This window comes from Zootoca vivipara, chromosome 5, assembly GCF_965207765.1.
Source record: "Zootoca vivipara chromosome 5, rZooViv2.hap1.1, whole genome shotgun sequence".
Taxonomy (NCBI): Eukaryota; Metazoa; Chordata; class Lepidosauria; order Squamata; family Lacertidae; genus Zootoca; species Zootoca vivipara.
Genome location: NC_142588.1, coordinates 58,254,911 through 58,279,352, shown reverse-complemented (window position 1 = coordinate 58,279,352; position 24,442 = coordinate 58,254,911). Strand labels below are relative to the sequence as shown.

General features: G+C 42.9%; 1 protein-coding gene across 4 annotated transcripts in view; it reads left to right on the top strand.

Annotated features, from left to right (window-relative positions):
* LOC118094091 (nuclear body protein SP140-like protein) overlaps positions 1–24,442 on the top strand; it is a 39,987-nt gene that overhangs the window by 9,221 nt on the left and 6,324 nt on the right. For 2 of the 4 annotated variants that reach the window (XR_015950014.1, XM_035134145.3), the window contains exons 1-8: positions 13,537–13,805; positions 14,196–14,337; positions 17,288–17,453; positions 18,000–18,095; positions 18,838–18,980; positions 20,148–20,195; positions 21,477–21,583; positions 23,164–23,305. Coding sequence is in view for 3 of the 4 variants with exons in the window: in XM_035134145.3 (XP_034990036.3) it covers positions 14,197–14,337; positions 17,288–17,453; positions 18,000–18,095; positions 18,838–18,980; positions 20,148–20,195; positions 21,477–21,583; positions 23,164–23,305 (843 nt within the window). In the remaining variant the exon portion in view is untranslated. Of the gene's footprint in view, positions 1–947; positions 1,616–13,536; positions 13,806–14,195; positions 14,338–17,287; positions 17,454–17,999; positions 18,096–18,837; positions 18,981–20,147; positions 20,196–21,476; positions 21,584–23,163; positions 23,306–24,442 lie in introns of those variants that run through there. The other 2 variants (XM_088669699.1, XM_088669697.1) reach the window with 2 other exon arrangements.

The following is a 24,442-nucleotide window of genomic DNA, read 5'->3' as shown; positions in this document are numbered from 1 at the left end:
TCAGGGTGGGGAAAAGCCAAAGGTGATTTAGTCCATTTCCCATTTCTTCCTCCCTCACACATGCTCACAACCTCTTTCACAATGATCACAGTGTCTCATAGTCCGCAATCCTCATGCATTTCCCAAGAATCCCACTTGGCAGCGGCGGAGCAAGCCGATTGGGCTCCTGGGGCGGTACGCGTGCTCTGCACCCAGGGGTGGAGCCAGCCATCTGCGGGGGTGTGGTTAGCTGCCCACAGGATGGGACAAGCTGGGGCAGGACGCTTTGCAAGATCTCCAAGGAGTCTGCCTACCTCCTCCCACTCAGCCACCCTGCAACTGAGGGGGAGGCAGCAGGCAGACTGTTTGGGCAGCCAGAGCCTGCAAGCGCTCAAGCCACCGCGTCACTCCCAGGAGAGATGCATGGCTCGGGTGTGCTGCAGGCCCCACAATGAGTGCCACCCGGCATTTTGTCACCCCCCACCGCACTTCCCTTCCTCCGCCACTGCCACATGGAACCCCTTTTGTCTTTAAAAGCTTGGTGAATTTCTGTGGTTATTACAGTAAAAGTAACTCGTAACTTGTGTGCATTAAGCTCCATGCGCTTGGCAACAAATAATACAAATAAATTAATAGGAAGTGGGCATCTGGGGGAAAAGACTTTGGTAATCCCACCTATCATTGAACCCAATGTGTTTTGACTATACACGATTTTGGCTTTATGCTCTATCCTCAGAATGTAACCCCGGTGTAAATTGCGAGTCATCTGTATAAATAACTGAGAATCTACTACAGTATTTCATAGTACTGGTGCACAAGAACCTGAATTGTCTAGTAGAGCAGGGCAGTAGGAATATTTAAATAAATAGCTTCCCTTGCTGTAAATGTTTTGAAGCTATATGGTAAAATTTAAACAAATAAAGCAACAAGCTCCACACATATAAAAGTGAAAATTTTTCCTTCCCTAGGGCAATGAGATGGTGGAATATGGAAAAGAACTGCAAGCTGAATTTGAAAACAGCTTTCGGGAAGTGTTTTCTATTCTGTAACAAATTTCTTAAATTCATCGGTTTTCAGACCAGCTAACCAGCTTTCTATGCATTATGTAAAAAATGGAGTTCTGTAAAAGTTACTTAATGCCAATTTTTTAAAATGGTGCTTTATATATGTATAACTTCATTTTTATTACTCAGGAGGATACAGAATGCTACTCGCATTCTTTAGGATTTAGAAATTGAATTGCCATAGGGATTTTTAGTGGGTTTGCAGGAAGTACTGGGAAAATTTATTCTATGTATTCAAATTATTTGGCTAAAGAGTCAGATTTATAACATGGCCATAGCAATGGTTTCTTCCATTTCCTTAGCTTAATCCAGTGCTTCCCCCCCTTAAAAATGTTTAGGGGTACTCTTATATTTTTCTACTTATATTGAAATACTGCCCCTCGAATGAACCTTTCCCTACTAGGAAGGAATGCAGCGAAAAAAATGAATGTGCTACCAAGAATGCTCTTCCTTTTCCAGACAGTCACTGTAATGGTTAAAGATGACTGTTTCAAAAGATGGCAAAAAGATATTTCTAAATTTGTCTGGGAGGGCAAAAAGCCAAGGATTAAATACAAGATAGTTACAGACATAAAAGAAAAAGGAGGCTTCACCCTCCCAGACTTAAAATTGTACTATGAGGTGGCATGCCTAGTATGGTTTAGGGGCTGGATAAAACTAGATAAGGAAGAAGCTTTGGATTTGGAAGGACATGAAAACAGATTTGGTTGGCATGCATACCTTTGGTATGGGAAAGGAAAGGTACATAAAGGATTCTATAATCATATAATTAGGAGATCATTAATGAGAGTGTGGGAAAGACATAAAGGCTTACTAGAGCAAAAACACCTTGGTAGTTATCACCAATTGAGGCTTCACTACTCAAACCACTTGGCAAAAAGGAAAAATGGCCTAAATACAGAGAGTTACTAAGAGACCAAGAAGGTAAATGGAAATTAAGACAGTATGAGGAAATAAAAGAGTACGGTATGTTCAGAGTTAGCTGCATTATAGACAATTAAATGAAATGTACAAGCAGGACAACAAAAAGGGGTTTAGTTATACAATCTCCATATTTTGAAAAGAGGTTATAGAAGAAGATGTGAAGTTACTGAAGAAAGCATATAGCACATTGTTAGAATGGAAAACGAAAGATGAGGAGGTCAAATTGGTTATGATTAAATGGGCGCAAGATATAGGACATAATACACATTTTGAGTACTGGGAAAAATTGTGGAAGGTAAATCTGAAATTTACAGACTGTTCTTTGTTGAAGGAAAATTATATGAAAATGATGTATAGGTTACCACCTATACATTACACCAGTCAAATGGTAAAAATGTATAAAACTGGATCAAATACATGTTGGAAATGTAAAGAAAAAGAAGGGACCTTTTTATCATAAGTGGTGGGAATGTAGAGAAGTCAAAAAATATTGGGAAATGATTTATAATGAATTGAAGAAAATGTTTAAAAGGGCATTTGCTACAAAAACCGGAAGCGTTTCTATTAGGAATTTTAGGTCAAGATTTGCCAAATAAGGTAAAGAATTTATTTATGTGTGCTACAATGGCGGCAGGAGTTTTACTAGCACAAGGATTGAAGAAAGAAGAAATACCAACAAAAGAACAATGGCAAGAAAAATGGATGAACTATACAGAACTGGCAAAGTTAACATATAAGCTACGTGAAAAGGACAATCGGGACTTCAAGGCAGAATGGGAACTGTTCACAAACTATTTGGAAAAAAACAACAAAGAGATCTGGATTCATTGGCAGGGTTTGAATAAACATTACACAATTTTTCTTTTTATTAGTAGAATAGGAATAAATATTGAAATGATATGTACAATTTTAAAACATGCAGAAATAATATGAATAGAGAAATCAGAAAAGGGAGCTGAGGGAAGTCTGAGGGGGTGGGTGGGAAATGGTGGGGGGAGGGGGTAAAATGTAATTGGTTGTAAAATTGATAAATTGTATGGATTTGAATCCCCCCCCAAATAAAAATAATTTAAAAAAAAGAAATACTGCCCCTCAATGAGGCCAAACTTAGATTCACAAAATGTGTAGGCGTATGGATACCCCTGTGTCCCTCCAGAAAAAATGCACTGGCTTAATCCCACCCTCTCCCCACAACCACTAGTTGTGGACAAGGTGAGAAAAGCAGGTCCAGAGGTTCCAGCTGTTGCAAAACATTGCAGCTAGATTGTTGAGGGGAACAGATTACCGGTATCTCCCCCACGTAACTGCAGTGCTCAAAAGTCTGCAGTGACTGTCCATATGCTAGCAGGCCAGGATCAATATTCTTATAATGCAGGCATTCCCCCCCCCCTCGACTTATGTGTGTGCCACTCACACATGACCTTGTACATGTGTGGTGCTGGGAAATAAATAAATAAATGGAATCATGCCAGGACAGGATGGGAGAGAGCTGGAGAGTCCTCGTGGCTCACCAGGAGACTCTCCCAAAAGCCTGAAGAGGACATAAGTGAAGGTGGAGGAAGTCCCAAAGAGTCCTGAGATGCAGTGGAGCTTTGTTTAGGCTACCTAACAGCAGCTGCCTCCAGCCTCCAACCTATCCTCCAGTCTCCAGCCAGTCCCAACTCTAGTTGAAGAGAGAGTTGTGGGGAGAGAGAGAGAGAGAGAGAGAGAGAGAGAGAGAGAGAGAGAGAGAGAGAGAGAGAGAGAGAGAGAGCAGGAGAGAAGGGGAAAATAGGCTCAACAACTTTCGGGATTTCCTAAGACTAAAGCTCAACAATTTTGGGTTTTCCTTAAAAAAAAAAGAACTCAACAACTTTAGGGGTGTCTGGATTTTTGCTACTTGAAATATGGCAGTCCTAACTTATGTGCACGAGGGCCCAGAACATAGCACCCATGTAAGTGGGGTGAAACCTAAAATTTACAAGGCCCATAACAATTTGGGTTCAGGATACCTCAAGGACCACTTAATCCCTTATGTCTCTGCCTGATCAGCGTGGTCTTCAGAAGTCATTGTTAATGGCACGGCTCAGATGCACGGCTTGTATTCGCTGGGAGATGTGCATTTTTTATTCTGAGTCCAATTTTATGGAACTCCCTTTCAGTTGAGGTCAGACAACCTCCCCTCTCTTGAACTTCCAACACATACTGCATTTCTAAAAAAAATTCCAGTGGGTGTATCAATGTATGTGAAACTAAGTAAGAGAGTTAGGACAGCAGACAGGGAGAGAGACTTAGTGACAGAGCTAAGGCAGAAGTTAAGGGAACAGCTATCAGAAAGAGATTCAGCACAGAAAGTATAGAGAGAGCAGGAGGGTCAGAGACTTAGGAATTAAAGCTTGCTTAAATAAATGTTTTTTTGTTTTGTTTTATAGTACCTCTGTCTGATCCTTAGTGATAATTAACACCACTTGAAACAGTGGGCATTTTAACTGAAGTTTCAATTATAATTTCAATTGATTTTTTTTTGTACTGCATCTTTGTAAACTACTTGGAGACTATTGTAGTTAAGCATATGTAAATTCTTGAAATAAATAAATTTATGCTGTTTGGACAAACTTTCTTTTATATGCATCTAATATCAATATGCAAGAACACCTATCGATTGGTGCCTCAGAAATATGAAAAGGTTAAAGACCTCCTTCTTTGGAGGTCTTTAAGCAGAGGCTTGACAGCCATCTGTCCGGAATGCTTTGATGGTGTTTCCTGCTTGGCAGGGGGTTGGACTGGATGGCCCTTGTGGTCTCTTCCAACTCTATGATTCTATGATTCTATGATATGGGTGTTGCATTTATTTCATGTCTCTTGCACCAATTGATAATTACTATTTTTTCCCTTTCATTTCCCGTATATAATGCCCCTAGGAGTCCTACAGTGGGGGGGGGGGAGATGTTAATAAAACATTTAAAAATGAATTATGCATTTCTATAATTTGAAGTAACAATGATGATAACATGGACATTTTACAATAAGTGAACTAGCAAATTCACAAGCTACGAATTCCAAAGTACTTTGATGGAATGGAAATCCTTCCAATTAAGGTGCCTAAAATCTGTAGCCATTGCTGAATTCTTGAAAGCATCCTCCCTGCAAAAATTAATGAACTGATTTGATCTGTGCCAGACCTGAATTTGGTAGACAAAGCTCTGTGCAAACTGAATCGCATAAATATGGAGCAATCTGTTGTGATCCAGATCTCTACCTTCCAATCCAGAGCTAGAATCTCACCCAACACTCTTCAAACACAAACACAAACACAATGGGCTGCGGTGGTGGTGGTGGTGGTGGTGGGAGATACAGCTGCTTTCTATGTCTATTAGTGGGTGGGTGGGTGCGTGTTTTCCCATAAGTCCTGGGAGTATGTGGTGGTACACAATCCAGGGACAAAAATGTATGATGTCAAAAACTTTGGTCAGTGTTACATGAGGAAAGGTGAAGTTGGTCTTTGAATGCAAGTAAATGCTTTTGAATTATGGTGCTGGAGGAGACTCTTGTCTTGAGAGTCCCATGGACTGCAAGAAGATCAAACCTAGAAGGACAGATCCTGAAGCTGAGGCTCCAATACTTTGGCCACCTCATGAGAAGAGAAGACTCTCTAGAAAAGACCCTGATGTTGGGACAGATTGAGGGCACAAGGAGAAGGGAATGACAGAGGAGGAGATGGTTGGACAGTGTTCTCGAAGCTACCAACATGAGTTTGACCAATCTGCGGGAGGCAGTGGAAGACAGGAGTGCCTGGTCCATGGGGTCACGAAGAGTTGGACACAAGTAAATGACTAAACAACAACAAAATGCAAGTAAATTTAATTTATGCCACTCTTCATCCAACAATCACAGGGCAGTTTACAGCATAAAAACACAAAATGCATAATGTATGACATCACCACACTTTAACATGCATTGAAAAATATCTACCACCAACTTTATCACTTTTTAGATCCCCTGACAGTGAGGGAAAAGGCAGGTGGAGTATTGTCTTGCACTGCAGAATACTTTTTTTAAAAAATTAAAAACCCTTTATTAATAAATTCAAATAAAAATGTACATAAGATCCATTGAAGCATACATAATCAAATAAAGGGAAAAAATACATACCAACCAATTGTATCATAGACAATTATTCGAAGTAAACATACATCAATTTTCATAAAGAAGGAAAAAGAAAAAGAAAAGAAAAGAATTACTCCACACAAGAAATATAGAGGTAAAACAGAGAAGAAGCAAAAGAAAAGGGAAAAAGAAAAAGATAAATACATTGCAGAATAGCAATTTGCGACTTCCACCGCTTCTCCATACAGTGGTTAACTCAGCATGCATGAAAGTAATCTGTCTTTTTATTATTTTTCTCATTTTAATTTATTTTCCATCATGAATATTATGTTCTCCGATTTTCCTATTCCTGCAAGGTTATTCTAAACACAACCAGATTTTTGCTCCCAGACCTTGTTTCCCTAAATATTCATTTAGACACTCCCATTGTTTTTTTATTTTAGCTTTAGATTTGTGATGAATTATATCTGTCAATTTTGCAAATTCTAAATATTCACATAATTTATCGATCCACTCCCCCTTTGTTGGAATATTTGTACTTTTCCATTTGTTCGCTATTAATAATCTCGCAGCTGTTGATGCATACATGAAGATGTTTACTTTTCACTGGGTATGTTGTTATTTAGGATGCCTAATAAATACATTTCTGCTTTCTTAACAAATGATGTTTTTATTAGTTTTTTAATCTCTTCATGAATTCGGTCCCAAAACTTTTTAATCATTGGGCATGACCACCACATATGAAATAGACTACCGATCATACCATTACACCTCCAGCATTTATTACTAAGTGAGTTGTTCATTTTTGCCAATCTTTCAGGTATCAGGTACCACCTGTGGTGCATCTTCATGTAATTTTCTCTTAAGGCGAAGCAAGCACTAAATTTATATCTTTCGTCCAGAATTTTTTTCCAATTTTCATATTCTATTTCGTAACCCAGATCTTGTTCCCATTTTAATATCCATTTCCCCTTTGTACCTTCCTCTGTATTTCCTAATAATCTATACATTTTAGCAAGTGTCTTTTCATTGTTTTGAAGCACTTCTTTTTCAAATTTGGTTATTTTAGGTCCAATTCCCCTGTTTTTTATATCTTTTTCATATGTTGCCTTTAGTTGAAAAATTCTAACCAACCTATCCCCATTGTTTTAAGCTCCTCGTAATCCTTTAAAATGATGTTCCCGTTCTTGTCTTCTATCACCTCTCTATAGGTTGGCTAGGGTTTTTTCTTATTAAGTTTTAACGTAGAGTTTGCTTCTACTGGGGATACGCATCTGGGTGTTCTGTCTATAATTTTCTCTTTAGTTCTTTCCCAGACCTCAAGCAAGGCTTTCCTTAACAGATGGTTTTTGAACCCTTTGTGCATTTGGACTTTCCCGTACATCAGGTAGCCATGCCACCCGAATATTTTATCCCAACCCTCTAAACTTAAGATTTCGGTGTTTTTCAGGAGTATCCATTCCTTAAGCCAGCTCCAACAAGCTGCCTCGTAATACCTTCTCAAGTCTGGGAGTGCAAATCCTCCAGTTTCTTTTGGTCTTATCAAAATTTCCATTTTTATTCTGGCTTTTTTCCCCTGCCAGATGACAGTGAGGGAAAAGGCAGGTGAAGTATTGTCTTGCACTGCAGAATACTTCATTTCTTTCTGGTGCAATGTTTTATTGGCACTGGCATGCAGCATTCTAGGTTGCCTAGTACATACACATCAGTTCTGCAATTCTATTATGACTAATTCTGATATAATTGGCAGGTAGGAGATGAATCGCTGGATAATGTAAATAAATATACCTATTGTCTGGCTTGTAACCTGGATTTTTTTTTACATGTTACAATAGAATCATAGAATTGTAGAGTTGGAAGGGACCCCAAGGGTCAACTAGTTCAACCCCCTGCAATACAGGAATCCTGCCCACAGCTGTCCGACCGTGGATGGGCTTGAACCTCCAATCTTCTGGCTAACAGGCAGACACCTGGGAACAATGTGTTCCCAATTACCAGATTCTGTCAGCATGCCAGTTGCATCCAGGGGTCCTTTACGTTTTCTTTTTTTAACCTTGCTGCAGTTTCTCATTAGCAGAAGTCCTCTGAAATGATAAAGGAGAGTAAAAATAAGCTGAAACTAGGGATGGTATTCAATGCCAGTCCTACTCTGAGTAGACCGAAGGGCATGACTAACTTGTGTTCATTCATTTCAATGAGTCTATTCTGGGTAGATCTGATGTTATTATTCTACTGCTGCGGACAAATATCCTTACATCCAACTCTATCAAACTAAATTTCCATTGAAAAACAAATGATCAGCAGCAGGATGTGTAAATGTTTGGGAATTTGCTGGAGAAAAGTATATCAGCAACTGGAGGCATATGTGCGTGTAGGATGGTCAGATTAAAAAAAACAACAGATGTGGTTTGATATGCCATAACACGCACAAGCTCAGATAATGATATGCACCACCACCACTTCAAAAAGTTGAGATGAGACTAGCAAACTTTCTACACAAAAACACACCTGACCACTGAGTGGAAGAAGCCCTTTCCTGTAATGAGGAAAAGGCGAAAGGGGGAGAGAGAGAGAAAAAATGTGCTAAGTTTAATCACTGTTTTGCAAAACTGCAAAGGGGTGGAACGAAACTAGCAGACTTTCTGTACAAACATCACTTGCAGGAAGTGTCATCAGGAAACAGACAAAGCTCAAGGAACAGAAGGAATTCTTTTCAACTTTCACTACTGATTTTCATATGGGGACTAGAGAATGCAATTATTGTTAAAAAATTAAATTGTGTGGTCAGCCAGTGTGATATTGCACATGCCTTTATGCATGCAAGATGCAGTCATGAATGTGTTGGCTTTCTGTTATAATGTGGATCGGCTGTTCTAAGGTCATTCCTTAAGATATTTCTGTGCCTCCCTTTCAGAACCAGCCTAGATGTTTTGCTGCCATAGACAAAAATCCCCTGACACCATCCCCTCCCCCACAACGAGACCACCCTGCAGATCTAGACCCTGCCCCTGTCGTTGCACCCATGCTGCCACTGGCTCCACCACTGTGACTGCACTGCTGCCTGTGGCTGCCTGGCAAGGGTGCAGCAGTGAGGGTAACGGTGCTGTGGCAGCGGCATGAGTGAGGCCCCTGCAGGGCTGGCAGCAGCACAACAGTGGGTTAGGGGGTCAGATTTGCCACCCAAGGCAAATGGCTTGACCTCACCTCATGGATGGGCTTCACACATGCAACATATGAGGGGAGCAAATCCAAAACAGGCAAGAGAGAGATCCTCTTTGCTCAGAAGCTGAAATGCCAACCAGGATCATTACTAGTGCTACCAATGACAGTCTATCAGTGGTGAGAGCATTTACAAGGGGACACTTAATTACACACCCTCACCTTAGGGTGCTAGAGGTTATCAGTTGAAGCAAAAATAACAAAGTTTGCTTCAAATTATTTTTTCTTCTCCACACCATTACATATTTTGATGATGTTGATATTGTTGAGACATTCACCGAAACTGGGGAGCCGACAGCACCCCTTCTTGTTCTCTCCCTCCAGGAGCCGGTGTCTCAAGCGGAACACGAGCCAGGGACCGCAGCAGCCTGGGCACGTAATTAGCAGAGCTTATCCACGCAGTGGTAGCGGAGAGGATGAGGCAGATGAGAGGCATCTTGTATTTTCATTAGCAGTTTATTTACAGCATCTTAGTACACTTGGAAGAGAGAGAGAGCGGTGCTTCTCCTCCTTCTACAGTAACAGTATCACAGCAACATAGCTCAGAGCAGACTACAACATGGCTACAGAGCTAAGAGCTACTAACTCATACAGCAAACTCAGCATATATAGGAAAAGCCTAGACATGTGACACACTATCACAGCAACATGTCTAACCCTTAAGGTATAATGCTTAAGGTGGAACTGAATTTACTAACAGATACATCTGCCAACTTTCAGGGAATATTGACAAGAAATACCACATATTACAACCTCTGTCTCTCTTACACACTCTCTTATGCACACTCTCTTATCAGTGGTGAGAGCATTTACAAGGGGACACTTAATTACACACCCTCACCTTAGGGTCCAAGAAACGTTGCATGCGTTAACTCCCTGCACCTCTCGTTTCCACAAAAAATATTGAATTGAGAAAAGAGGAAGGATCACATTTAAAGGAAACTACTAGAGGTTATCAGTTGAAGCAAAAATAACAAAGTTTGTTTCGAATTATTTTTTCTACTCCACAGCATTGCATATTTTGATGATGTTGATATATCTACCGGTACCAGCTGAATATTCTTTATTAAAGTATTTTTAAACCTCCTTTTGGGGAATATTGACAAGAAATACCACATATTACAACATCTGTCTCTCTCTTACACACTCTCTTATGCTTTCAGTAATTTCATTTTTTCACAGTGACAGGTGTTTTTCTTCTTCTTCTCCATTTCAGCCAGATGACCTGTCTGCTGTGCGCTGTGTGTGCTGTGAGGAGAGAGGTCACTGATACACTACAATTTTTGTCCCATATCTTTTCAGGAAGATTGTTGAGAAAACGTAGTTCACTTCATGTCACATTAGCAGACATCTTTATAATGCAAAGTTGGTTGTTGACAGTCATGGTACCTGAAGTGATGGTAAAATAGAAGTAAATCAAGCAATGAACTCCATATATAGCAAAGTGAATGTTATAATATATTCTCCCTTTAGGGTTTTCTATTTTTGCTTGTTGCAAGGATCACTGGCCGGGATCCTTTGTATGTATAAGTATCACTCCATCCTTGGTATGTGTATGGATTAGGGTTAGTCTACTCCGGTAGGTTAACTCCTTCACGCCAATTTTTATTTACCCTTTTTCAGGGTAAATCTCCACAAGGCAAAGGATGCCCAGTCTGTAAATGTTTGATCAGGAAATAAAGCTTTTCAACTTTAGTCTGGCTATTTGTCTATATGCAAAGAGAGAGCCTGGATTGTGTGTCTGAGGCCTGATCACCTTGGCACATACAGCAATGCTGTTGTTTTAAAGGTCACAATCCAGTTCTGACCCTCAAACTGGGTCATAACAATATAACCCCAAGGCATGCTCTTATGCACCACCTTCTGCAATTTAATCTACACCTTATGTCGTCAACCCACAGGCTGAAGGACCCACAGCTGGGTTGTAAGGCCACATCAGGTGGGTCACGACAAAACTTACCACATCACCGTGCAAACCTGCAGCCTTCTATTCTCTTTCCTATGTGAGGGTTTCCTCCTCGTTTTGCACTGGTCCAGCTTTGGCACAACCTCCTCCCCACCCTCTGTTGGAACCATGCTGCTTGGCTTTGGAAGAGGCTATCCATCCCATTTCAGCAGCCTCACTGAAACAGTGTCATGGAGAGCAGGCTGTGGTGGGAAGCTGAGAAGCCACAGGTCACCTTTCTTCTCCCTAGGAAAGAGCAGTTGGAATCAAAGAGAGGATACAACTATTAAAAAGGGTAAAAGGTTTGACCAACAGTACATGAAATAGTGGCTCCCATCGACTGGGAAAAAAACACTACGTTATGTACAAACCACATACCAGTATGTGATGAGGCGCTAGCATTATTAGGCACTTTATAAACAGCAAATTATGTTCCTGGAGGAGCAAAGAACAATATTATTAGCAGTTTGTCTTGTGTATCCACAAGACCTGTGAGTGCATGACTATACACAGTCCAAGGACAAAAATGGGTTGTCTTAAAAACTCTTGTCAGTTTTGCATGTGGAGAGGTGAAGTTGACGTTTGAAGACAAGTAAACACAAGCAGAATAAACAGGCTACATTGGCTCTCTCTCTGGGATGTGAGAAAATATTATGATATATTTTCCCTAAATCAGGAATTCTGTATCACTGAAAGGTGCTTCCATTCTTCAGCTAATCTCAGTTCTGCCTGGATCTCATTCACACTTTGCCCCAAGGAGGTATTTCCCCTTAATTTAGACAATGGATGGGGAACTTGAGGCCTGGGGACTGTTGTGGCCCTCTATCTCTGTAGACGACACTGCCTCCACACCCTTTCAGAGTTGGACAATGGAAGTCCAAAATCTGCACTCTTGTGTAGGGGGGGGGGGAATACTTTTACAGTAAAAGCTTTACTGCAGAAAAAAATCAGTCTTAAACACTTAAATGTTACAAAGTAACAAAAAGAACTTGCAGTGATTCAGTTCTTTAAAACATTCACCCTCTAATCCTAATCCTAGAGAGAATTTAAAGATAGTTTTTATTGTTCAGTTCAAAATGCACCCCTCTCTGTTCTCTGCATGCTGGCATCTCAAAGCACCTGTGTCTCTCTGTGTGTTGTAAGCAGCCCTATTTACATATTAACATAGGCAGGTGCTCAGATTTCAGACCTCTTCTTAAATCAGGAGGCTTATAGCTCCAGATGCAGTCTCCACCACACCCAGTGGAAGAACACAAGTTCTGTCCCCATACAAAAAACAAAAACAACAACCCACAACAGACTTAAACACAGCATGATATGTGCATTAAACATATAACCAGGGCTTTTTTCAGCTGGAATTCTCGCTGGAATTCTTAGGTGGGCACCATTGCCATTATAGGAGAAAAAGAAAGACATTCATTGTGAGTTCTGGCACGTCTTTGTCTAGAAAAATAGCACTGCATATAACACAGCCCTCCATTGCACACTCCTTGAGTGGTTTTGCCTAGCTAGAATGTGTCTTCGAGCTCTGATAATTCTTCTTCCCTGCTTGGATGATAGAGAGGAGTATGCAAGTAAATTCACGTATACCGTATATTGCTCCACCAGCTTTTCCTTCTGGCCTCTCCAACCACGCATTCGGCCCCTGAAAGGTTTGTCTAGCAGGGAACACAGCTCATGGACTGAAAAGGGTTCCCCCATCCCTGCCACACTTTTCTCAAATCAATGTCATTCCTTTCGCAAACTCATGCAGTGGCTCCCTGTCTGTGAAATGCTCTCCCCAGGGAAGTTCATTACGCACCTTTAGGCGACAGGCGAAAACGTTCCTTTTTAACCAGGCCTTTGTCTGATTGACATCCTATGCCCTTTTAAAATGTGGCTCTTTCTTGGGGGGTGTTATTGGGCTGTTGTTTTTATTTTCGTTATATATACTGTGGTTTTCATGTTGATCTTTTCTGTGAACTGCCCTGAGACTTTCAGGTTTAGGGCGGTATATAAATTCAATCAATCAATCAATCAATGCTCTGCTCAACCATGGCTTCAAGTTCACACCATAGAGATCTCGCAGTTATTCAGAGGTACTGAAGGAACTATTCCCTGGGCTGGATCACACACAATCCCTGGGCTGGATCACGCACAAGTCCTTACCTGCAGGCTGTGGTCATGATCTGTGATGGAGAATGGGAGGGGCCTCTCTAGTCAGAGACTGAGAAGACAAGAGTCATAATTTTTAAAAGTGAGAAATAACTTATGCACAGTTTTTGACTCACGGGTCTGGGGGGTTCATGGTTTATCATCAAGCGTTCCTACAGTTTCGGTTTCCTTTTCTGATGTATGTTTCCGCGTCCGTGATTATTTCCTTTCCACGAAACGGGGAAAGTTCTCCCTTCTCGCCAAGCGCAGCTCAGAACAGGCAGCGCCAGCCCTCGACGGGAGCCCCGCCGCCGTGCCGCCCTAGGAAGACGTGGAGTTTCCTTTCGTTTTCTGTCGCTCTTTTGCCCGACGACTTCTGGACTGGACGGGGGAGTCCTCCTGCTTTCTTTAGCCCGTTCTTCACAGCTCCTACTCCGTTTAGTCAAAGCAGAAAGGTAAGTCAAGGGACAGGTTGATCTCCTCCGCAAAGGAAAAGGCGCTCCAGGGGAAAGGCGCTTGACTCTTTCTCGAGTCGCGAAAGAGCGACAGACTCCGGAGGCGCCTCCTTTCTGCTACAGCTGGGGACAAAAGTTAAATTCAGAAGAATTCCAGTGTAACCCGGGTTGGTGTTGGTCGCACAAACACCTGAATTGGGTCGAAGCGGAAAGAGGAAATAGCAACACTATTCCACAGCCTGATCTAAACCTCAGGATTCCACGATAGGGTTTCTCATTTTTGGAAACAGAATCATTCTAGATAAACGCTAGATATAATGCCTAATTTCGCTTGCTTAAAAACCACATGATTTCCAAGGTCTTTAAAACATAGTTTGGTGTCGTTTGTAGTATGTCTGCTCCAGGTTCTTCAGCTGAAATTTTGGACTGGTTCAGAGCCCATAAAATGAAGATTTCTACTGCAATTAGAGACTTGTTTCCTTTTCTTTATGACCTACGAGACAAGAATATAATCCCTGAAGAAGATTTTAAGGTATATGATGCAATTATTTTCTGGTTAAATTCCTGCTTTGTTAATGCATTGTAAATTTGCTGTTTTTTAATTGATTATAATTTAGTAATGATTTATTTCTATTGTTGAGATTGAATTTCTGTTTAATTATTATTTGTTGATATTTTGAGAGTTAATTTTATTGTGGCGTGTATTATTCTAATTGATTATCACATATTCCTTTATTCGATATAAGATATTTATTTTAAGTCACATTTTTATTATGGCTTACGGTATTTGTTTTGCACCAGATTGTTATGTGTGCCCTTGTATATTTTGTTGGTGAAATGAAATGAAATAGTAGCAGCCTGGATAGCTAAGTTGGTTAGAACATGGTGCTAATAACACCAAGATATTCATGCAAAGAAGAGGGTTGGACTCGATCATCTTCAGGGTCCTTTCCTATTCTGCAATTCTATAATAATAATAATAATAATTAATTTATACCTTGCTCATCTGGCTGGGTTTCCCCAGCCACTACCAAACATATATTAAAAACACAATAAAAACACAAAAACAGCATTAAACATTAAAAACTTCCCTAAACAGGGCTGCTTTCAGATGTCTTCTAAAAGTCAGATTATAGTTGTTTATCTCTTTGACATCTGATGGGAGGCGGTTCCACAGGGCGGGTGCCACTACCAAGAAGGCCCTCTGCCTGGTTCCCTGTAACCTCACTTCTCGCAGTGAGGGAACTGCCAGAAGGCCCTCGGCACTGATTCTATGATTCCATCCAGGTTATGGTTTCAGTATTGCTTAAGCTTATCTCGCGCCCTGGTGCAGGGATCCCTAGGGCGCTTCCACCCCTCGGGAGTCCCCCCCACCCTCCCACATGCGCACCTGCCGCCTCACTTGCACTTTCCTCAGCTGTGCATGCATGGGCGTACCCAGGATCAAAACTAGGGGGGCAAGGGGAGGGGCCAAGGCACTGAAGGGGAGGGGCCACAAAGTGGGCGGGAACGGCGAACTCGCGCTCCGCCGGGCTGTGCCCCTCCCTAGCAGCAGGGCTGGTGGGCGGAGGCGGAGCCCAGCGGAGCGCGAGTTCAGCGTTCCCGCGCGCCGCGCTCCCTGGTTCCCCGCCGCGCTTGGCCTTGCCTGAGGGCGCGCCGGGGAGCTGGAGGGAGGGTGCGGCGCGGTGCGGCGGGAATGGCGAACTCGCGCTCCGCCGGGCTGTGCTCCGCCTCTGCCCACCAGCCCTGCTTCTAGAGTAGGGCAGCTGCCCTAACTTGCCGCATGGTGGGTACGCCCTTGTGTGCATGTTTGAGGAGCGCAGGAGGCCACGGCCCATCCCCTGGCTGCCTTGGCCGGGGAAGAGCAGCACCGAAGCCTCCTGGGGAGTGCGGTGCACCTTCCACCAGGCCCCGACCACGGTGCCTCTTCCTCCGCTGCCGCCGCATCCCGCAACAGGCCTGCTGCGTTCGCCGCCTCCCCTTCACCGGGAGGCCTCAAAGCTCCGCCTCAGCTGAGCCATCGCCGCGCGGAGAGCCGCAGGGCCAGGAAGGGGAGAGCGTGGCCTCCGGAGAGGCTTTGCCACCAGCACACACACAGTGTGGTGGAAAGGGGAAGGAGGCGCAGAGCGGAGTCCTGGCCAGACAGCCGTAACCCCGTGCTCACTTGCGAGGCTCTGGGGTGCCGCCTCCTCTTCCGCTGCCTGATGACAGCCCACTGGTTCCTGCAGCCAAGGGAGAGGTGGAGGCGGCTGCAGAGGAGCCATAGGGATTAGTGGCTGGTTGCGCCCTGCCAGTGCCCCCGAGAGGCCGGCACCCTGGCACAATGTGCCACTAGAACCTATGGTAAAGTGGCCTCTGTGTGGTTTGTTTCTGAAAAAGTGGCCTTGAGTCTTCCTCTGCCATTGGTAAAAGGTATAGGATAGGATGTTAGTGTTCAGAGAGATGTAAGCCATGCAAGGTATCAGGGCCGTCTTAAGCATATCTGGCGCCATGGTGCAAAGATCCCTCCGGTGCCTGCCCCCCCTTTCCCAGAGTTGTTGACCCTTTTAGGGAGCCGACACCACTTACATATTATCTCTGCTCTAGGCCTCTGCTCTAGGCCTCTAGAGCAGGAGATGTTATAATTTTGGCATCTGTTGAAGGAGTCACAAGCAAATGGTAGGGAGGAGGGAAGGCGCTGAGTTCGGTCCTGCCTCCTCCTTTTCAGCTGCACCACCAGTTCTTTTAATTCTTTGAGTCCAGCTAGCAAAACGAAATGAATGATGCTGATATATCTGCTTGGGGTTTTTTGTTTTTTTGTTTTTTTGAGGGCTCAGGCCGCAGGCAGGCCGGGAGAAGGAGTCGGCAGGACTCGGGAGAAGTAGACCTGGCTGGCAGAGTCGGGAGAAGACTGTCCACGGGAGCGTCGGGAGCGTCAGCCCCTGCCCTCTCCCACACAACGCGGCTGACTGTGGTGGACTCCGGGCTCCGGCGGGCGCCTCGCGGCCATCTGGCGGGCGCCGGATGACTCCCGACGTTCGGGAGAGACCTTTGAGCAGCCGCGCTGTGCGGCCGCTGGAGCCCTTTGAGCAGCCGCGCTCGCCTTGGCGCATGCGCAAAGGACTCCCGAACGTCGGGAGCGTCAGCGCCTGCCCCCTCCCACACAGCGCGGCTGACTGTGGTGGCGGGCGCCTCAGGCTCGGGAGTCGGGCACAACTGCCTGCTGCTGCGGGCGCCGGACGACTGCCGCGGGCGCAGCGGCTCGGCGCCTCTGGCAGCCCGGCGCCATGGTGCATTGCGCCACCCGGCCCTGCCTACGGGCCGGCCCTGCAAGGTATTTGAACTTGGCAAAGGAGGAAAACATTACATTGACAATTTCTGATTGTGCTCGGATGACTATCCAAATAATCTGCTGGTGGGAAATGGGAAAGTTACTCTGTATTTTCAGTCTAAATGATGTTTTGAAGACAGAGATTTAAAAACCCTGTATTGTTTCTTTCTAGATTTGGGAAGATAAGATAACTGCGAATCCAAATGATATTCAAAGAGTGGTATATGATGTCCTTGAGAGCATTCAGAACAATCTGTCAGCAATAAAGGAAATCTTCTGCAGCCAAAACCTGGCAGCATATCAAGATTTACGGCCACTATATGAAAGCCTAGAAAATGGTAAATCATCTTGTATTGGGGACTATGCCTACCAGTTGAACCTTAAAGATATACAGTATAGCCAAAAGAAACAAAAATCATTAGCATTTGAGAAATGGTATAGTCAGTGTTTGAGCCACAAAGCCTTGTTCAAGTCTTTCCCCAGCCTTGCATTCACTGTTTCAGTCCTCTGCCTGCCACCACGAATGACGTTAAAAATACTTGTGCATTAATTTTATGTATTTTATGTATTGAAAATTATTGATAGACTGATGTTTATTGTGAAATATAACAATGTGGTATACAAAATAAAACCAGTTCGCCAGAATAACGATAAAACATAAACCAGAATATTCAAAGTTCAGTAAAGCCCCCATAAGATGCACATTTTCTGGATGCAGCATGACTAGTAGCTCCTCTTTTGAGTTGCCATAAGACACATCATGATTAGAAGCTTCCAGAGATAACAGCGAGCAGGTTGCCTTAAGACTGCTGTCATTTGTTGGCAGCCCAAAATATGGGAACTGTAGCCTTTGACATCCATTTCTTCATTTCATCTTGGAAAAGGGACACAAGAACAAAATCTGGATTTCCAGGGCACGACACTGCCCGTAACCTGTGGAACAGCACAAGGCATTTTACATACGGATATATTTGCAACAGGTAATCATTTGGAAGAGTAACTGTATAATTACATCTGTTTAAGGAATGTGATACCAAGAGCAAATTAAAATATTGGTGATTGCATAAATGTGTGGTGTTGGGAGGAGGATGTATCAATGTGTGTGGTATGTGAGTATCTTTCATTTTCTGGAAACACTTCGAATACTAATATCCTACAAAGCTCTTTAATTATATCCCACTGTATCCTGTTAACCTGGGCAACCCTAAAGTAATTCCATCAGTACCCCAATGGGATGTTCAGAGGTTTTGAAATCTTTCCCTATTTATTAATGCATGCTTAAATGATTTTATTTAACTTTAGATGTGTGGGGTTTTTTTTTGTAACAGAACAGTTTCATGTTGATTCTCTTTATTTGGTACAGCATATCATTAATGCATTGATCCAAATTTATACATGGCAGTTATCACAACCCATGAATTTGAATGAAAAGTAATTGGCAATTGCTCCCTCCCATTTCTTCAAAAAATAAATAAACAGTTTATTGTGACTGTGTACAGGAGGAAGGGGGACAGGGAGGAAAGAAGATGGCAGGGAGTCTAGCTGTGGGGATGGGCATCAGCTGGTCCATTCTGAGGGGCCTTGAAGTTTGGCATTAGCCGTGATAAGCCTGAAGTTTCTTTCCAACTTCCACGCCACCATCTCTGCTTCTTTCTTCCTTCCATGAAGTCTGCTGAATGGTATAGGTGCATAACATTAATGAGACTGTTCTGTTTGTCAAAGGAGTTTCAAGGAAAAGTATTGAGGGTTCCAATGGAAAGTGGTTCACACCATCACAATTTGAGACTGAAGGAGGACGTAAACACTGGAAATGGTGGAGAAGAAGTATCCAATGTGGAAGGACTTCACTGGACACATTAATTAAGGTGCACAGTTCACTTGTAATAGCTGTAATTGTAATGCCTCATTTTTTTACTTGCAACTCCAAAGAAATTTAAGAAGATACCATTAAGTCTTTTCAGGTTATTATCCACACATTTTGTTCTCAAAATGAGCATGTTATTTTTAAGCTGCCTTATGTTCCCTAAGGGACACGGGTGGCGCTGCGGGTTAAACCACAGAGCCTAGGGCTTGCCAATCAGAAGGTTCGAATCCCCACGACAGGGTGCGCTCCCGTTGCTCAGTCCCAGCTCCTGCCAACCTAGCAGTTCGAAAGCACGTCAAAGTGCAAGTAGATAAATAGGTAGCGCTACAGCGGGAAGGTAAATGGTGTTTCCATGTGCTGCTCTGGTTTGCCAGAAGCGACTTTGTCATGCTGGCCACATGACCTGGAAGCTGTACGCCGGCTCCCTCGGCCAATAACACGAGGTGAGTGCCGCAACCCCAGGGGTCCCTTTACCTTTACCTAGGGGAAAAGGAGGGGGATAAATAAATAGATAGATATATATGATGATGACAACAACAATGATGATATTCATAATGATAGCTTCAGATTCTACACTATATAACTGGAGATGCCTTCATAACATGCAATAAAGAGGGAGCAGAAAAAAGAGCGAGCAAGAGGAAAGACGGAACTTGGGTGTTTCGTCAGGAATCACAAAGTGTACTTTCCCATCTGTTAGTCCCAACCCCACCCTTTACTAACAGGAGGCATGCAAGGTTGCTTCCTTGTACCCAACAGTGAGGTCAGAAGAAGATGAATTGCCATCTGTTCCAATTCAACACCAAGCAGCAGGTTTTCCCTGGGGAAAGCGGTGGGACAAATAAGTGTGGATGAGCCCTTAGTAATACTGAGTCAATTAACATCTGCAGTGGGGTAAGAAACCACTGTCTCTCTTCAGCCTCAAATGAATGTAATTCAGCAGTTTCACAGCAGAGTCAACTTTTACATATCATTGTTCATGCATGACAACTTTAAGGTTAGCAGCAGAATGTCCCAGCAGAATGAAATACTCTCCTGCTAGATTTTAAACATATATCCATAGTAAGATGTCTAGTTTCTTATGAGTTCATTCCCTAAATTCAGGTGATGTTTTGGGATTCTTGATTATGCCTCACAGTAAACCTAATAATTGTGATGTTTATTTCAGAGTGGACTTCTACCTGAGCCACCACTAAGTTCCAGCAGGACAACAATGGTAAACATTTCCTTGACAGTTTTCCTAGATTTAAACTGGCATATGCACATTTTATTTATTCACTTATGTATTTAGATATTTCCTAACCTCCCCTCACCAAAAATGGTTGTACCACAGTTTATATCTAAATAAGGCAATACAAAACATAATATATAAGAAGAAAAACAAAACAATTTGCATCAATACTTTGTTTTCTCTTGTGAATGCATATAGCTTTGTCTCTCTCCACCCCCCACCCCCCAGAGGAAGCTTCATTTGTGAGTGAGATTTGCATTTCAATAGGCATTGTTGGGGGAAGGCTCTTTGCCCAGCTTGCTTGCCCCACAAAATGAGGGTGGCACACATGAAGGACAAAATCTAGTTCTGATGGTGACAATGAGGTCCCAATCCCTTATCCAATGATTTATTACAAAACTCTTTTTGAGACATGACACGAGAGTGCAGTTTTAGTCAAAGGCAGGGATCCTGCTCAAGGTTTCTTTGAAATTTCCACTACAACTGCACACACCGCCAAAGAAGCATAGCTGCCAAGTTATCCCTTTTTTACAGGGATTTTCCCTTATGCTGAATAGGCTTCCTCGTGAGAAAAGGGAAAACTTGGCAGCTATGCAAAGAAGTAAGGTATGCTTTACGTAAAGTACAGTTGTACCCTTGGTTCCAGAAGTCTGTTCGACTTCCAAAAAAAGTTTGAAAACCAAGGCGCAGTTTCCACAAGACCCTGAGGAAATTAAGTCTCTGTTGGGCCTTCCTAACTTCACATATGCAACTTATAAAAGGAATTAAAATAAAATAAAACAGGCAGAACCTGAAAAGTAAGTCATGGCCATTTATTTGTGTTACCAGAGGTAGTCTAATCAATAGTGAGTCATTTTACAAGGGAACCTTATCTAAACACCCTCTCTGCTTATTTTAGGGTCCAATAAATGTTACCTGTGTTTGCTTCCTGCTCTTCAGGTTCTTACATAAGTACTAAACCGAGAAAATAAGAAGATGCTGAGCATATATTATGTAATAGATTGGATATATTTAAAGAAAACTACCAGAAGATATTTGTTGCATCGAAAATAACAAAATATGTTTTTTTAAAAATATTCCTCTCCACACCATTGTTTTTTTTAATAATGATGATGTGTCTGCCAGCTGAATATCCTTTGTTAAAATACTTTTTAATCACCTTTCAGGGCTTTTGCCCTCACAAGAAACACCACATATTAAAACTCCCCCCTCCCTTACGCATTTTGATAGATTTACTTTTTATACTGACTGTTTTTTCCTCTTCAGCCTGAACATGATGATGTATGTAGAGAAGATTCACTGATATGCTGCAGTTCATGTCCCAGATACTTTCATGAAGATTGCCATATTCCGAAAATATCTGCTGAGAAAAGGTAGCTTCCCCACCTCAATTTCTGTACTAAGGTATCCTATGAAATAGTCAGGAAACCCCTGTATTAACAACATCAATATCTTACAACTAAAGCACCTGATACATTTGCAAAGTCACACAACGTGAATTGTAGCCCATGACTCAGGCTAAAACTGCCTTAAACTATTTGAAGCCCAACGATAACTTCCTAAGCTCTAGGCATCTCAACTGTGGACACCTGAATTAATGTTGGCAGCAGTGTGGTTTGCATTTCATGCCAGTTTTCATATTATTCTCATGTTGAGTTAAGGTGCAAGTCTGTATAAGGAAAGCTGCACAGATTAAAACATCTTGTAACAGGTTAATGAATATTAGCGAAGGTAAACAAAACTATAACAGTAGTTTTCAGTAATAAGTTATAGCCAACTGAGTAGCATTACTTTCCTTTATAGAACACCTAGTTGCCATTGGTGCTCAATAAGAATGATTATTATGACTAACCAGGACTGGCCCACCCATAAGGCAAGGTGAGGCAACTCCCTAGGCCCAAGCTGCCTTTGCCCCCCCCAATAAAAGATGAGGGAGCTGGGCACCCCAAAAGTTGATGGGCATTGCCATTCAAATAGGGTGTGTGCACTGCATCGTGTATTCAGTTATGCAGGGCAGGGCTTACCTGCTCCGACCCATATTTTATTCAAGTTGGCACCCTAGGCAGCAGGATCCACAGGGGCATCAGATCTGGCTTCAAAGGAATTCTCCTTGAAGGCTGGTTATTATGTCCCCTCAGCAGCCTACCCTGTGCCACCTCCACAGCATCCTCCTAGCGAATTCAATAGGAGATGCTGCTATTGGTACTCTCTTCCCACACCGAGGGAGGAAATAGCAGGGTCTGCAACTGAAATGAAACTAATGAGCTTTCATTCTTTCTGAACACTGCTCACCCCTTGTTTATTTATGACTCTTGCTAATCTAAGTTAAAATGAAGCCACCCATGCTCCTAAATTCACATTGAAATCTCACTTTGGCTACAACTGGGTACTCAAAGCCAGTGCTTTTTTTTCCTTTTAAAAATGTTTTGGGGTACTCTCATTTGACTCAAGAAAATCACAATTTTATAGTTCAAATCCGGAAAAATAAATACAGTATATGGACAAAAGGCAACAAAACCGATGGTTCACCTTGCTATTCAACGGAACTGACAACTCGTCGTGCTAGAGAAGAAACTAAAATTATCAATTTCTTTTAGTTTCTTCTCCCGTTAGATTCACAAAATGTTTAGGGGTTTGCTTACCCCTGCGTCCACCCAGAAAAAAGACACTGCTCAAAGCAAATACAGAAGAATACCCATATAAGTTACTAAAAGTCACACAGAACACCTGAAGCTGAGTGAGAGAGGGAAGAGTAAAATAGAAGCACAATTCTGCAGCCTGGTTTAGATATTTATTAAGCTTCAGACGTTGTTTTTTCCATTTTAATGGGACTTTTCTGTTTATATGCTATACAGTTCTTTACTTTGTGCTTGACATTCTTCTTTAAATATCCATTTCATTGATTGCTTTCATTGACTTTTTTGTGTTGTGATACTTCTTGCTTTGTTTATAGCATGTCTGCTCCAGGTACTTCAGATGAAATTTTTCGGTGGTTCAGGGGCCATAAAGTACAGATTTCTTTTGCAATCAAAGATACTTCCCCTTTTCTCCCTCTCCTGCGAGCCAAGAGAATAATCTCCGAAAAAGATTTTAAGGTGATTATTATAGCCATTGAATTCATTTTTAAAAAACCCCACCTGGACATGTGAAGTCCATCTAAATTAAGAGTGCGAAATCTTCGTCCCTACAACCAGAAAGGTTTTCCAGGTTATAGGTGGAGCACAGAGTGAGAAACAGTGCAGTATGGTGAACAGGGTGCCAGACTTGGATGCAAAGATCTGGACTCCAACTCCACTCAGTCCGGGTTGGACTAGATGATCCTCAGGTCTCTTCCAACTTTATGATTCCATGATATCTATGATAAAGTTCACTGGGTGAACATAGGCCATTTGCACTCTCCCAGCCTAACCTTCCTCACAGGATTCTGGGAGTATCCTGCACTCATTCCTCCTGAGTTTCTTTAGGAGTGGCTGGTATACTAATGTTCTAGTAACAACAAAAAAACATTGCACAGAAGGAGAAACATTTCATGTTAGTGGGGGATGTGAGCCACAGGAAAAAACAAAGAAGACACACCCCATAATAGGCTTGTTTCTGAAGAACAAGTAGCCAAATGCCTTGAGGCTTTCTCTGGCAATGATAAAAAGCATAGGAAGGGACATTAGCAGGTCTGAGGAATGCATATTGTGCTGGGTATTTGAATCTGGAAAATGAAGTTTAAACTGCCTTGGGTTTGCCTGCCACGTAGCAAATCGTCACAACTTATAAGGTTGGCGGATAGATTCTGGTTCATGCTGATAAGGGTGGCCGGATTCTTTGCCAACCCTATCCACAGGTACTCCTTTAAGTGGAATCCTAGAACTCATTGGTTGGTCTTCCCCAAGTGGGGTTGTGCCCTGATCCAGAGGTCAGGGCACATTTGGGGGAACCAGGGCTGGGCGCTAGTCATGGCTCCCATCCCAGGTGTTGACCTGGCTGACTCATGGTCCACCCAGAGTCAGTGCTATCCTAGGTAGCTTTGGGAACCAGAGCCAGGGCTGTCTTAAGCACCTCTGGCGCCCTGGCACCGTGGTGTGACGGGTCCCTCCAGCGCCCCCCCGGCCCCGTTTCCCAGCGCGACGGGCGGGCAGGGCGGGCGCAGCGCGGCTGCCGAGGGCGCTGCTGTGCGGCGGGCGGGCGGGCTCAGCGCACAGCGCTGCTGCCGAGGGCGCTGCTGCGCAGTGAAGCGGCGG